This window comes from Pelodiscus sinensis, chromosome 13 (assembly GCF_049634645.1).
Source record: "Pelodiscus sinensis isolate JC-2024 chromosome 13, ASM4963464v1, whole genome shotgun sequence".
NCBI classification, from domain to species: domain Eukaryota; kingdom Metazoa; phylum Chordata; order Testudines; family Trionychidae; genus Pelodiscus; species Pelodiscus sinensis.
In genome coordinates this window covers 16,263,239-16,276,066 of record NC_134723.1, presented here as the reverse complement: position 1 = coordinate 16,276,066, position 12,828 = coordinate 16,263,239, and the positions used below count along the sequence as shown (strand labels likewise).

General features: G+C 40.6%; 1 protein-coding gene across 5 annotated transcripts in view; it reads right to left on the bottom strand.

Moving 5' to 3' along the window:
* The window catches only part of RPS6KA6 (ribosomal protein S6 kinase A6), a 124,798-nt gene that overhangs the window by 85,596 nt on the left and 26,374 nt on the right, over window positions 1–12,828 (bottom strand). For all 5 annotated transcript variants that reach the window (XR_012906857.1, XM_075940769.1, XM_075940766.1 and 2 more), the window contains one exon: window positions 3,475–3,591. Coding sequence is in view for 4 of the 5 variants with exons in the window: in XM_075940769.1 (XP_075796884.1) it covers window positions 3,475–3,591 (117 nt within the window). In the remaining variant the exon portion in view is untranslated. The remainder of the gene's footprint in view (window positions 1–3,474; window positions 3,592–12,828) is intronic.

The window sequence follows — 12,828 nt, the reverse complement described above, 5'->3', positions numbered from 1 at the left end:
CAAATGGAACGGAATCATGAGTACTGTAATATACACACACACACACACACACACACACACACACACACACGGGGCTGATTTGTGGTTCCCAGTTTAATTTTCATATGTCCTGAGTTTTAAATATCTAACTGTACTGTGTTAATATTTTTCATATGATTTCCTTGGAATGTAGGCATTGCCAAATCAGCCAATGGGACCCTCTAGTCTAGTCCAGTATTGTAGAAAAAATGGCCAACACAAGATGTGTCATAGGATGGGGTGTGAGTGTGCTCGCACATGTCCACAAGAAACTATAGTGGACAGTTATCTCCCGATAGGAAATGTTTCTTCTTCACTCCCATCAGTTTGTGGCTGGCCTGAAACATGAGTAGGTTTTAATCTGTTTTTATCCTACCTATGGTATTTTAGATGTTTTCATTATCAATAAGCATTCATCCTTTTAAAAATTTTACAAACTTTTCACCTGACTGCTTTTTAATGGCAGTGAGTTCCACAGATGAGTTGGGTAAAAAAAAAAAAAAGTTTCCTTTTATCCATTTCTTTTGTCATGTTTTGGCTGTTTGCTCATCAATTCCTACTTTGTACACCTGATATCTATCTTACATTTTACCTATCATTTCATTTTCTGCTCTATAGACTTAACTTGGGAGGGATTTCCAGTTTCTGAAGGATACCCATTTGGCTCAAACAACATCTGCTTTAAAGATAAAAAGGAAAAGGAAACTATCCAGTTTTATATCTAAGAAGAACCAGACAATATTGCTAATAAATATGCACTTGTACATCAGCCAGCCAAAGGGCAATTAACTTGTTAGTCTTGCATGGATTATCTGTGTAAGAATATTACATGTACCTTTGAAAGTGCAAAGTTTAAGAAATCCTAAGGATAGCATAAAGGCCAGCTTTGCAAGCCACTTGATTCGTTTTGGTAATCCTTCTGGGAACAAACAGACATTTAGAGCAGGCAGGGGAGGAGGGTATGGATGCAGAATAAGGCAGCCAATATAGATGTCATATTTAAATTCCAAGGCAAAAAAAGAATCAGCATGTACCTGGTTTACCCTGTGTTTCTTTAAAAAAAATTCAAAGGCTACTGTTTGCCAGGCTGAAGCAATTACTCTGAACTATGAGACTCTCCCTTATTGTTTTAGTCTATATTTGTTTGTATTTCAACAAAACAAGTCATGTATCATAAAAATAATTAAGTACTTTACATTTTATATTTAAAAATTATAAAAATAAATTTTACATATCAAATTATTGTATTATATTCAAACAAGACCTGAAAAAAATTATACAACATACCTAAAACATAATCTATAATAAATAATTAAGACTTTCCGATAGAAGTACATTGGTGGCCCTGAAAGCTATCAGTTTTTGTTTGTGTGGCCCTCAATAGGCTTCGAGTTTGACATGCCTGTCTTAGAACTTAACTTCATTGACAAGTTTGATTCCTATCAAAAGGTATGAATAAAGACATTGGCTGGATGCCCCCATTAACTTCCACATCCTAATGATATAAAAGTGAAACAATGAGTACTTAAGAACAATTTGCACCTTCTCTATCAGCTTCATGTAGCATGGACACTGTAATTGACTATTTCTTTCCTTTTTCCCCCCTTCTTTCTTCTCCCCCATCCCCCCTATTTAGAAACTGGACTTTTAAGAACTCTATTCATCTGAAGAAGTGGGTTGTGCCCACGAAAGCTCATGATACCATCTATGTTTTGTTAGTCTGTAACTGGAAAAACATATAAAACAATGAATAGTCTTGCAGCACCTTAAAAACTAACTCAGCTACCCCTCTGAAGGGGTAGTTTTCACAGGATAGGCCTCTAAAATCTGTCTCCCCCTTCTCTGACATTCTCAAACTGTTGAGAGTTTCATTAGGATTAAAAACGTTTCTGTATTATTCTGCACCCAACACTGCAGTCCTGTTACTTATAGGAAAACTACCCTTCACTTTAATAAGCTTCAGGGAGTAGCTGAATTAGTCTGTACAGGATAAACTTAAAACAACAAATAGACTGGTAGCACTTTAAAGACTAATAAAACATGCAGATGGTATCATGAGCTTTTGTAGGCACAGCCCACTTTTGAAGGGTCATCTGAAGAAATGGGCTGTGCCCACAAAAGCTCATGATACCATCTACATCAGTGGTCTCCAACCTTTTTACACCCAAGATCACTTTTTAAATCTCCGAACAGGCGAAGATCTACCACCCCACCCCTTTCTTGAAGCCCCACCCCTTTCTTGAAGCCCCGCCCTCTCTATTCTCCTCCTGTCCATCATTTGCTATCCCCCGTCCTTACTTACACACTCTGATAAACAGTTTATTTTTAAATTGTGCGATGTATAAAGTTAAAATCACGTGTTTATAGTTATGAAATAAATGGTCTGGTTTTTATTCATTCTATTTAGATCTAAAATGAAGCATTTATAATTATACATTTTGTGGGGACAGAGTTCTGTGGCTGGGGGCAGGGGAGAGGGAACAGGGTGCTGGGAGGGCAGAGGACAGGGTTCTGCAGCAGGGGACAGAGTGCCAGTGGAGACAGGAATAGGAACAGAGTTCTGTGGCTGGGGACAGGAGAGTGGGGACAGAGTTCTGTGGCTGGAGACAGGGGAGTGGGGACAGAGTTCGGCTAGTGGGGACAGGGGAGTGGAGACAGAGTTCTGTGGCTGGGGACAGGGGAGTGGGGACAGAGTTCGGGGAGTGGGGACAGGAGAGTAGGGACAGAGTTCTGTGGCTGGGGAGTGGGGTGCCAGTGGAGGCAGAGAGTCCCCAGTATCTACCTCCTCTCAGGATTCCCAGGAAACCAGCACGTGCCTGCCCTGGGGCCGACTCCCCCCGCGGCGCAGGGAAGGCCTGCGTGTGCGCACGTGCGCCTGCCCCGGGGACGACCCCGCACAGGGAAGCCCCCAGCACGCGCGCCTGCACCTCAGCTTCTGTCCATCCCTGGGAAGCCTACACTACCTCCATTTTCACTTGAGGTAGGTAGTGGGGCTTCTCGAGGGTGGGAGGGAAATGGGGGCGGGGCGGACAGGACACCTCGTGATCGACCAGTCGATTGCAATCGACCTGTTGGTGACCACGGATCTACATGTTCTGTTAGTCTTTAAAGTGCTACAAGACTGTTTGGGTTTTTTTAAGTTTATCTTCACTTTAATGAGAGTTTTGCCCACAGGAGTACAGCAGGATTGTGTTTCTAATGCTAAGGATAAACAATGTGTTGATCAAAGTGAGATATGCACGTCACAGGCAGAGTACTAATGCACAAAGGCCTATGGAATCCATCAGTATCCTGGGACACTAAGCTCTACAACAAAAGAGAAAGATATTCAGCATTTAGGAGGATTCAGAAGCTATAAAAGCAACTTTAACGGAGACATTCATTAATGTTAACAAGTAGGACTAAGTAGATCTCTATTAGAAGTAGAGAGTTAGAAAAGGGAAGTTTATATCTTACCTTTCCAAATGATCCCTGACCAAGAACCTTAAGTAATTCAAATTGTGCAGGATCTGCTTTCTCACACCCTTCTTTCACATGGTGGGTAATAGGAATTTCTTTCACGTTTCCTTCATCCTGTTTAAAAAAAAATGAGGGGGAAAATCAATACAGCATTGAAAAGTATTGAAACAGTTCTCTCTCACAAGATGTACACATTACAAATACTTCTTGTATTTTGCATATATTGTTGAAAGGGTATTTGTGTTATTTTTCATAATTTTAAAAAATTGTTTTTGTTACTGTTTATATATATTCTCATTTAGGAATCTTGAACCTAAAGTCTGTTTCCTCACCAGATTCCTCTCCACTAAGATAATACTTTTATTGGAGGTTTGTAAGTAGATGATAGATTGCAACCATTACAAGTTCTCAGATGAAAAGAATTACAGTATCACAATAGAGATATTCTAGAATGAGATGACACTTCCATTCTAAACCCCTGGCTTCAGTTTTTTTAGCTCTCTCAAAATCATTTGGGGATGAAATGTATGCTTGACCTTGGCTGAAATATTGTTAATGAAAATTTACTGATAATTCCTTCATCCTTTTAAGTTAGCTGAGAGTAAAAGCAAGAGTAGGAATAAACAAAAATGAGGTTACTGACCTAAGTAATATGAGGATGTGCATATTCTTGGCAACTGTCAACAGGATATGAATCGTCAAACAAAACCTAAAAAATTCTTCATCCAATGGAAAGGCCACCACTGTGATATGTAAAACTGTTCACAGAAAGATCAAGATTTGCTGTGATTGATTCATTCTTTTCAAAGTGTAATACAAACCTGAGCTGAGGTAGGGTAGGAGATTAGATGGGGTCTTCAACTACCCTAATTGCTTTTTACAGGGATGGCACCTTATTTTATAAGCAGTGCAGTTAACAGTACAGAAATCTGTGTGTGCAGTATGAAAGCAGCCACTATTCAGAAAACCCTGGGAGCCAAGGTTAAACCAAACGAGATGATGTATTGCAGACATATTTAACCCAAGGCAAATGAGAAACTTCTGGTAAGCCACACAGAATATAAAATAAGCATCCTTTAAATCAAGTTAAGTGCTTGGGTCTACCACAATAATAGGAAAGGTCATTTGTGCCTTGAAAAATTTGAGGCTAGAGGAGATCAGATGTAACAAGAAAAAATGTTGATTCATTTCTTGAGCACAGCAAGCAGAAGTGAATAGACTCTAATGAATCTAGCATTGGACTCACTACCTTCAAGCTAGAGGTGCCCAATTCTACTCAATACCTCCATATTACTGTTTTCTATGCTCAAGCTAGATCTAGAGGGAAGATAACAAACTTGATGCATGCACTATGGTGTTACGGCTCAGATACAGGAGGACAAGAAGGGGGAAAATAGCCCTGCCCCATGTGGGAGGACTGATTTTCTGACATCACATTTTTACTATGGCTACTTTGAGGAAAAGAGAAAGCTACTGCTTAGGAACATGGATGAAAGCTTCTAATGTCAGATCTAAAGAGATGCTTAAGGCAACAACAGATATGGAAAAACCTCAGATAAATCTGTGAAAGTTCTGCTGATCCTGAGAGTAACCTGGAAAAGAACAGTCTCTCCCCCTAAGGTCTTGACTCAAGTTGTTCTGGATTTGGTTTTAACAAATAGGGAGGAACTAGTTGAGAACTTGAAAGTGGAAGACAGTATAGGGGACAGTGATCATGAAATAGAGTTCATGATCTTAAGGAAAGGTAGAAGGGAGACCAGCACAATTGAGGTAATGGATTTCAGGAAGGCAGATTTTGATAAGCTCAGAGAACTTGTAGGTAAGGTCCCATGGGAAGCAAGACTGAAGGGAAAAACAACTGAGGAGAGTTGGAAGTATTTCAAAGGGACGTTGTTAAGGGCCCAAAAGCAAACAATTCCGCTGTGTAGGAAAGATAGAAAATATGGCAAAAGACCAGCTTGGCTTAACAAGGAGATCTTGCATGATCTCAAAATAAAAAAGGAGTCATATAAAAAATGGAAACTAGGACAAATAACAAAGGATGAATATAGGCAAGCAACACGGGAATGCAGGGGCAAGATTAGAAAGGCAAAGGCACAAAATGAGATCAAACTAGCTACAGGCATAAAGGGAAACAAGAAGACCTTTTCTAAATACATTAGAAGCAAGAGGAAGACCAAGGACAGGGTAGGCCCACTGCTCAGTGAGGAGGGAGAAGCAGTAACAGGAAACTTGGAAATGGCGGAGATGCTCAATGACTTTTTTGTTTCGGTCTTCACCGAGAAGTCTGGAGGTGTGCCTAACGTAGTGAATACAAGCAGAGAGAGGGTAAGTTTAGAAGATAGGATACACAAAGAACAAGTTAAAAATCACTTAGGAAAGTTAGATGTCAGCAAGTCACCAGGTCCTGATGAAATGCATCCCAGGATACTCAAGGAGCTGATAGAGGAGGTATCTGAGCCTTTAGCTATGATTTTTGAAAAATCATGGCAGACAGGGGAGATTCCAGAAGACTGGAAAAGGGCAAATATTGTGCCCATCTATAAAAAGGGGAATAAGAACAACCCAGGAAACTAGAGACCGGTCAGTTTAACGTCCGTCCCAGGGAAGATAATGGAGCAGGTAATTAAGGAAATCATATGCAAACACTTGGAAGGTAATAAAGTGATAGGGAATAGCCAGCATGGGTTTGTGAAGAACAAGTCATGCCAAACTAATCTGATAGCTTTCTTTGATAGGATAATGAGCCTTGTGGATAAGGGAGAAGCGGTGGATGTCGTATACCTAGACTTTAGTAAGGCATTTGATACGGTCTCGCATGATATTCTTATTGATAAACTAGGCAAATATAACTTAGATAGGGCCACGATAAGGTGGGTGCATAATTGGCTGGATAACCGCAGTCAGAGAGTTGTTGTTAATGGTGCTAAATCCTGCTGGAAAGGGATAACAAGTGGAGTTCCGCAAGGGTCTGTTTTGGGACCCGTACTGTTCAATATCTTCATCAATGATGTAGATATTGGGATAGAGAGTACACTTAAATTTGCAGATGATACCAAACTGGGTAGGGTTGCAACTTCTTTGGAGGATAGGGACATAATTCAAAATGACCTTAGCAAGTTAGAGAAATGGTCAGAGGTAAAGAGGATGAGGTTTAATAAAGAGAAATGCAAAGTGCTCCACTTAGGAAGGAACAATTAGTTCCATACATACAAGATGGGACGCGACTGTCTAGGAAGGAGCATGGCGGAAAGGGATCTAGGGGTCATAGTGGACCACAAGTTGAATATGAGTCAACAGTGTGATGCTGTTGCAAAAAAAGCAAATATGATTCTAGGTTGTATCAACAGGTGTGTTGTAAGCTAAACTCGTGAAGTCATTCTGCCGCTCTACTCTGCACTAGTTAGGCCTCAGCTGGAGTACTGTGTCCAGTTCTGGGCGCCACATTTCAAGAAAGATGTGGAGAAATTGGAAAGGGTACAGAGAAGAGCGACAAGAATGATTAAAGGTTTAGAGAACATGACCTATGAAGCCAGGCTTCATGAACTGGGCTTGTTTAGTTTGGAAAAAAGAAGATTAAGGGGGGACATGATAGCGGTTTTCAAATATCTAAAAGGGTGTCACAAGGAGGAAGGAGAAAATTTGTTCCTCTTGGTTTCTGAGGACAGGACAAGGAGTAATGGGCTTAAAGTGCAGCAGGGGAGGTTTAGATTGGACATTAGGAAAAAATTCCTAACTGTCAGGGTGGTCAAATATTGGAATAAATTGCCAAGGGAGGTGGTGGAATCTCCCTCTCTGGAGATATTTAAGAACAGGTTAGACAGACATCTGTCAGGGATGGTGTAGACGGAGCTTGGTCCTGCGTTGAGGGCGGAGGGCTGGACTCGACCTCTCGAGGTCCCTTCCAGTCCTATTATTCTATGATTCAAGGCATCCCACCAAAATCCTCTCCTTTGACAGAAATAGCACGAAGGTGGTGGTGTTTTCTGGAACCCTGATAGCCACATTCACAGCCAGAGGGTCTTTCTACTCAAATTAACAGGCAGGAGTAAAAACAGTGTGCAGGCTTCTGTGACAACAAAACCCAAGATTAAACATTAACTCATTAAACTCTATGCCCAAGCAAACAGGTTAATTTTCTCCTTCAATTCCTGAAACTACAACTGTAACATTAACTATATCTTCTATAACAAGATAATTCTTCCTTGAATTAGATTAAATGTACATAGACTTCATTAATTCAGAGGTATGGTTGTCTGCTAGTTTCTTGTACCCTTCCAGAATAAGAGAGGCAGCTAAACTTAAATCTCAAAGCTAGAAAATGTAGTATACGTGCCACCCCAGAACACAGCTTAATTCTGCTTCTCCTGGAGCTGACAACAACCATTGGAATTGGTCTAGTAAGTATGCTGCAAATATTAAACAAAGAAATTGATAGATTGTCCATCTCTGAATGTCACGAAATCAAGACCAGATGACTTCATTTTATTTCTTTCACCATTAAGCAAGATTTCATGCACAGAATAACTATGATACATGATGTATGAAATAAGTGAATTGAAAGATCTCTTCCCAATGTAAATCACCAATATGCTGCAATTGTCTGGGTACAAGAATCTTCCAGCTTGCAGAGAGTAACAGAAGAGAAAGAGGGATACAAAAAGAAAAATAAATAAATTTTAGAGAAGAACCATCATCACCCACTCACAGTTGTGTGACAGCACCTCTTTTCCCCTTTTACAGAAGTGAACAGGGTAGTCAAAGCTACTCAAGTTTTCTGAACAGCTGAGATGGCATCTTCATTGCCCGCAAACAGTTGGAAAATTTAAGTATGGGAACAAGTGTGGGAACTCAGACTCCTTGGGTTAGGGATCCATCACTCCTAGCCCCTCAGCCCCGGCTGTTCCCTTCATGTTTCTCCACCAGCAACTCCCCTTCCCCCGAATACTGACTTCCTTAGTTCCAATTCGTCTGACTTGTTGGGTCTGTGTCTACATGACTTAGGCAGCCCACCTCCTGGGCAGCGCTCCCGGGCAGAGACCAGTAGGGGTCATCCACAGCCCACCGCCCAAGCACAGCAACCAGCAAGGTACTGATACCACATCACAACATGTGGGTGAGTCAGTGGGAATCACACATCACAAGGCAGGGAGACCCTGGGTTACAGAGCAGACAGCACCTCCACTACACCACATCAGCCCTCAAAAGTTACCACAAAATGGAACTGCTCTACTGCATCAGCTATACTGCTTAGCATTTCCGCATAGGAAATATTAATATACAAAGTCTGAGGCCATTTTAATAGGAGAAACTTTCCCACAGAAGAATCAGTGCTCAATTCTTTTCTTTTCACCTGTTGAGCTAACGAAGAAAAGCATAACTTACTATATTTCTCTAGCCTTCTCTTCCATATTCTTCGGTGTGTTATGCTGGCAGCAGTGGCAAAACCACTTCATTTTAAAAAGAATTCCGGTTCTATCAGCACAGGGAAACAACCACAGGTGACTGCAGGACAAGGGGTGCAGAGAGGGCCATACATTGGGACAGGGAGGTAGCATAAAAGACACCCCATTTTGCAATTAAAATTTTGGTGGAAGCCCCTCCCAAGACCGATCATGAATCACCTTTGGAAATAGCAGTTGAACCCCCATGGTGCAAAAATGTAGGGAAGTTCTTACATTCAGGCCTCATTCCACCCAATACAAGAACCAACACACCTTTCCAACTGGTTTTCATTCTACATACATTAGGAATTCAAGGTTACATCTACATTAGCAAGCTTACAGTGGCACAGATGTATCAATGAAGCTGTGTCGCTATAAGATTGCTCATGAAGCCACTCCCGGCTGACAAGAAAGTACTCTCCCACTGAATAATTAAATAATTAAACCACTCCCAGTGTTGCCTGGAAAGTGTCTCCCGTCAACTAGCAAGCACTTCTAGTCAGCATAACTTATGTCACTCAAATAAGTATTTTTTTCACACCCTTGAACAACATAAATTATACCAGCAGAAGTGCTAGTGTAGTCATAGCATAACTTTGTCTTTAAGAAATACTAGTATTCAAGTTGCCTGGTGACAGCAAGAATTTCCTTAGTTATAAATTCAACTGCCTAATGAAGTCTTAAATAGCTGTTGATGCTTCATATTAAAGACAGAAACATTTTACTGAGAAACCTTTCTATTTCAACATCACTATCTTCATTTTTGTTCCTTAATACTTAGAAAATTTGCATAAAACAGATTTCTTAAGAATTCATCTGCTCTTATGTTTATCACCCACCTTGAATCATTATCCTCTGACATCACAATTGGTTGCTGTGGAAACTGACAGTTATTAAATGGGAATGGAGAAGAAATTTTTGTTTTTCATGCGATTGTCGATGAAAATAAAGAATAAATTGATATAAAGATGCCCTTCATAAAGGTAAAACATTTATTTTAAAAAGCAGGTTATTTTATATTTGGTATGCTATTTAGTTAACTACTATTAGAGTGTTGCAACTTGGCACCTTTGCAGCATGCACAGACCTCCGCAACACCTGCATCAAAAAATAAATGTCAAAAAACATAATGCTCAGTTTTACTTGTGTGCATAAAACATTTATGTAAGTTCCAATAATGCTTTTATAAATTTCAATTGGGTGAAGCAGCTACCAAAGTGCGGTACATTTGCAGTGTATTTGGCTCTGGGCATATCTACATGGTCAGCGCATGGAAAGCCAAAGTTTGAATCACTAGTTGCCATGCAGATGCTCCTATCAGACGCTACAAGTTCTGTAGTGCACTTTGACTTTTGGGAGCAGTTTCGGTGAGTAAGCTTGCAGGAAGACGGTGTGCTCTAGATTCACACTCTGGCTTGCACCACTAACTTGCCCTTTGCAAATACTTTTCTCAATTATAATTCCACATAATCTGACCCTCATCATAAAAAAAAAGTTTTTCATTTTAATATTTTTCCCCAATGGGTCAGTCAAATTACAGTATTTCCCCAACAAACATGATACTATAACAGAACATTTCTAAATGCTACTTTTTAACATTCTTGTTACATTCATTCAACTTGAGCAGTAAAAATATATTTAAACAGTTTCTTTTTTATTCCTGGTCTAGTTTCCCTGGATTACAATACTGGGTAAATGCTTTTGCACTTTGCTACCAGGGCAACAACATCCATTTCCAGGCTTAGCGTGTGCCAAGCCTCACTGACTCACTTGCTTGCAAAAGAGGTAGTTAATTTCAGCTGCTTAAACTGGAGGTTATCCAGCACCTACAGCATGACCACTATCAGTTTTGGCTTGTCACCCAATAATTTAATTACAGCGTTAGGGGTGTGTGGCGCCAAGCACCTCACAATCAAATCTAGCAAGCTCTGCGAGATTCCTTCAGTTCAAGTAAAGTATTTCCATTTACCATACGGCACAGATTTTTACCAAGTTAGAGTCTAATAAATTTTCATTTTCCAAAAAACAAAAGTTAATTGAGTTACGGACCTGAGCAACACATGGTAAATATTCTATTTGATACCTCTTCTTCAGGAGCCTATCCAGAAGATTCGGATATTTGCTGAGAAACAACTTTTCCCATTATAAATTTAAGCTTTTTACTGTGGAGAATTACTTAGTTTGAGATTGATTCTAATATCCATTCAGCATAGAAAGTATCAATATTAAACATGTTTTGGAGCTGTAACTTGGCAAAATGTGGGAAGGATCTGTCATCAGTACAGTATATCTAAAAAAGCTATTTTCACAGAAAGGTCAAAATGACTATATTTTTTATTTAAATAGGTAGATTACACTACTTAGTATTTTCTCTTATAGAACACTTCAGAAGCCATATAGCCAAACTACCAAAACAACAACAGTGAAAGGGGGACTGAAGTCAAAACAGTAATGCACTAAGCTCTGTCACCCAGCATAAGGTCTGTCATAACCAAAGTTGACTTTAAGCTGCACAGCCATGCAGGTGCTCAGGGCTTCCTGCATGCAGCTATCGCAGCCGGGGGAGATGCGCTTCTACCTCTGCCACCCTCTTCCCCCCCGGCCCTAGGGCTGAGAACAGGTGAGAGGGAGCTTTGGCTAGCAGTGAGCTTCTGTGGCCAGACGAGAGGCACTTTCTCAAAGTTTTCACTCTGCCATCCCCAGGAGCACAGGACTGCGGCAGCCAGGAAAGAGGCGCCCCTCCTCCATCCCACTAAGTCTCACTGGATCTGCCCTGACAGCAGAGGGCCACATTTCACCTGGCCAGCAGCTGCTGTAATGAGAGAAGACTGGAGGTCAGCACTCTTTCCCGCAAAAGCTTGTACCCAAAACACCTCAGCCCCAGCCCTGATCTCACATGCCAAGTCACAGCCTCCACCCCTGCACTTCAACTCTCTGTCCCAGCCCTGCATCCCCATTCCAAATGCTTCGGTCTCACCTCGTCACAGATCATCCGTGTGAGGAATGAATTTTGTTAAGTGCACCAATATGGATGTGTGTGTCATATCCTCATATTGATGTGATATCTCCACATTGGTACACACAAGATACATGTACCAATATGAACATTAAAAATTAAAGGGAACACCAGCTATAAACTGACCAAACCATCTCTCACAAACACACTCTGGTCTAATTAAAGATATTACTTCCCCCACTTTATCTATCAAACAATCCACAAAAGTTGAGAAACCCTGTTCTAGCATGTAATGTTTCAGAGGGTATTGATCACCACTTCACTGATCACCTCAGTTGGAGTATTGTGTCCAGTTCTGGGCATCACATTTCAAGAAAGCTGTGGAGAAATTGCAGAAGATCCAGAGAAGAGCAACAAAAATTACTAAAGGTCTAGAAAACATGACTTATTACGGAAGACTGAAAGAACTGGGATTGTTTAGTTTAGAAGAGACAAGACTGAGAGGGGACAGGATAGCTGTTTTCAAGTATCTAAAAGAGTGTTACAAGGAGGAAAAAGAAAAAAAATGTTCTCCTTGGTCTCTAATAATAGGACAAGAAGCAATGGCTTTAAATGCAACAAAGGAGATTTAGGTTGGACATTAGGAAAAGCTTCCTAACTGTCAGGATGTTTAAACACTGGAATAAATTGCCTAAGGAGGTTGTGGAATCTCCATCACCGGAGTTATTTAAAAGCAGGTTGGATAGACATCTATCAGGTATGATCTATCTAGATGGTGCTTGGTCCTGCCGTGAAGGCAGGGAACTGGAGTTTAAGACCTCTTTTAGTATGAATCTTTTTTTTAATGTAGTATAGAGTAAGACAAAGTTCTTCCCTAATCCTAATCAGTGCCCTCATGCCCTGAAGTTTGACAAGTTTTCTCCCTTACAACTCACACTAAATTGACTCAAA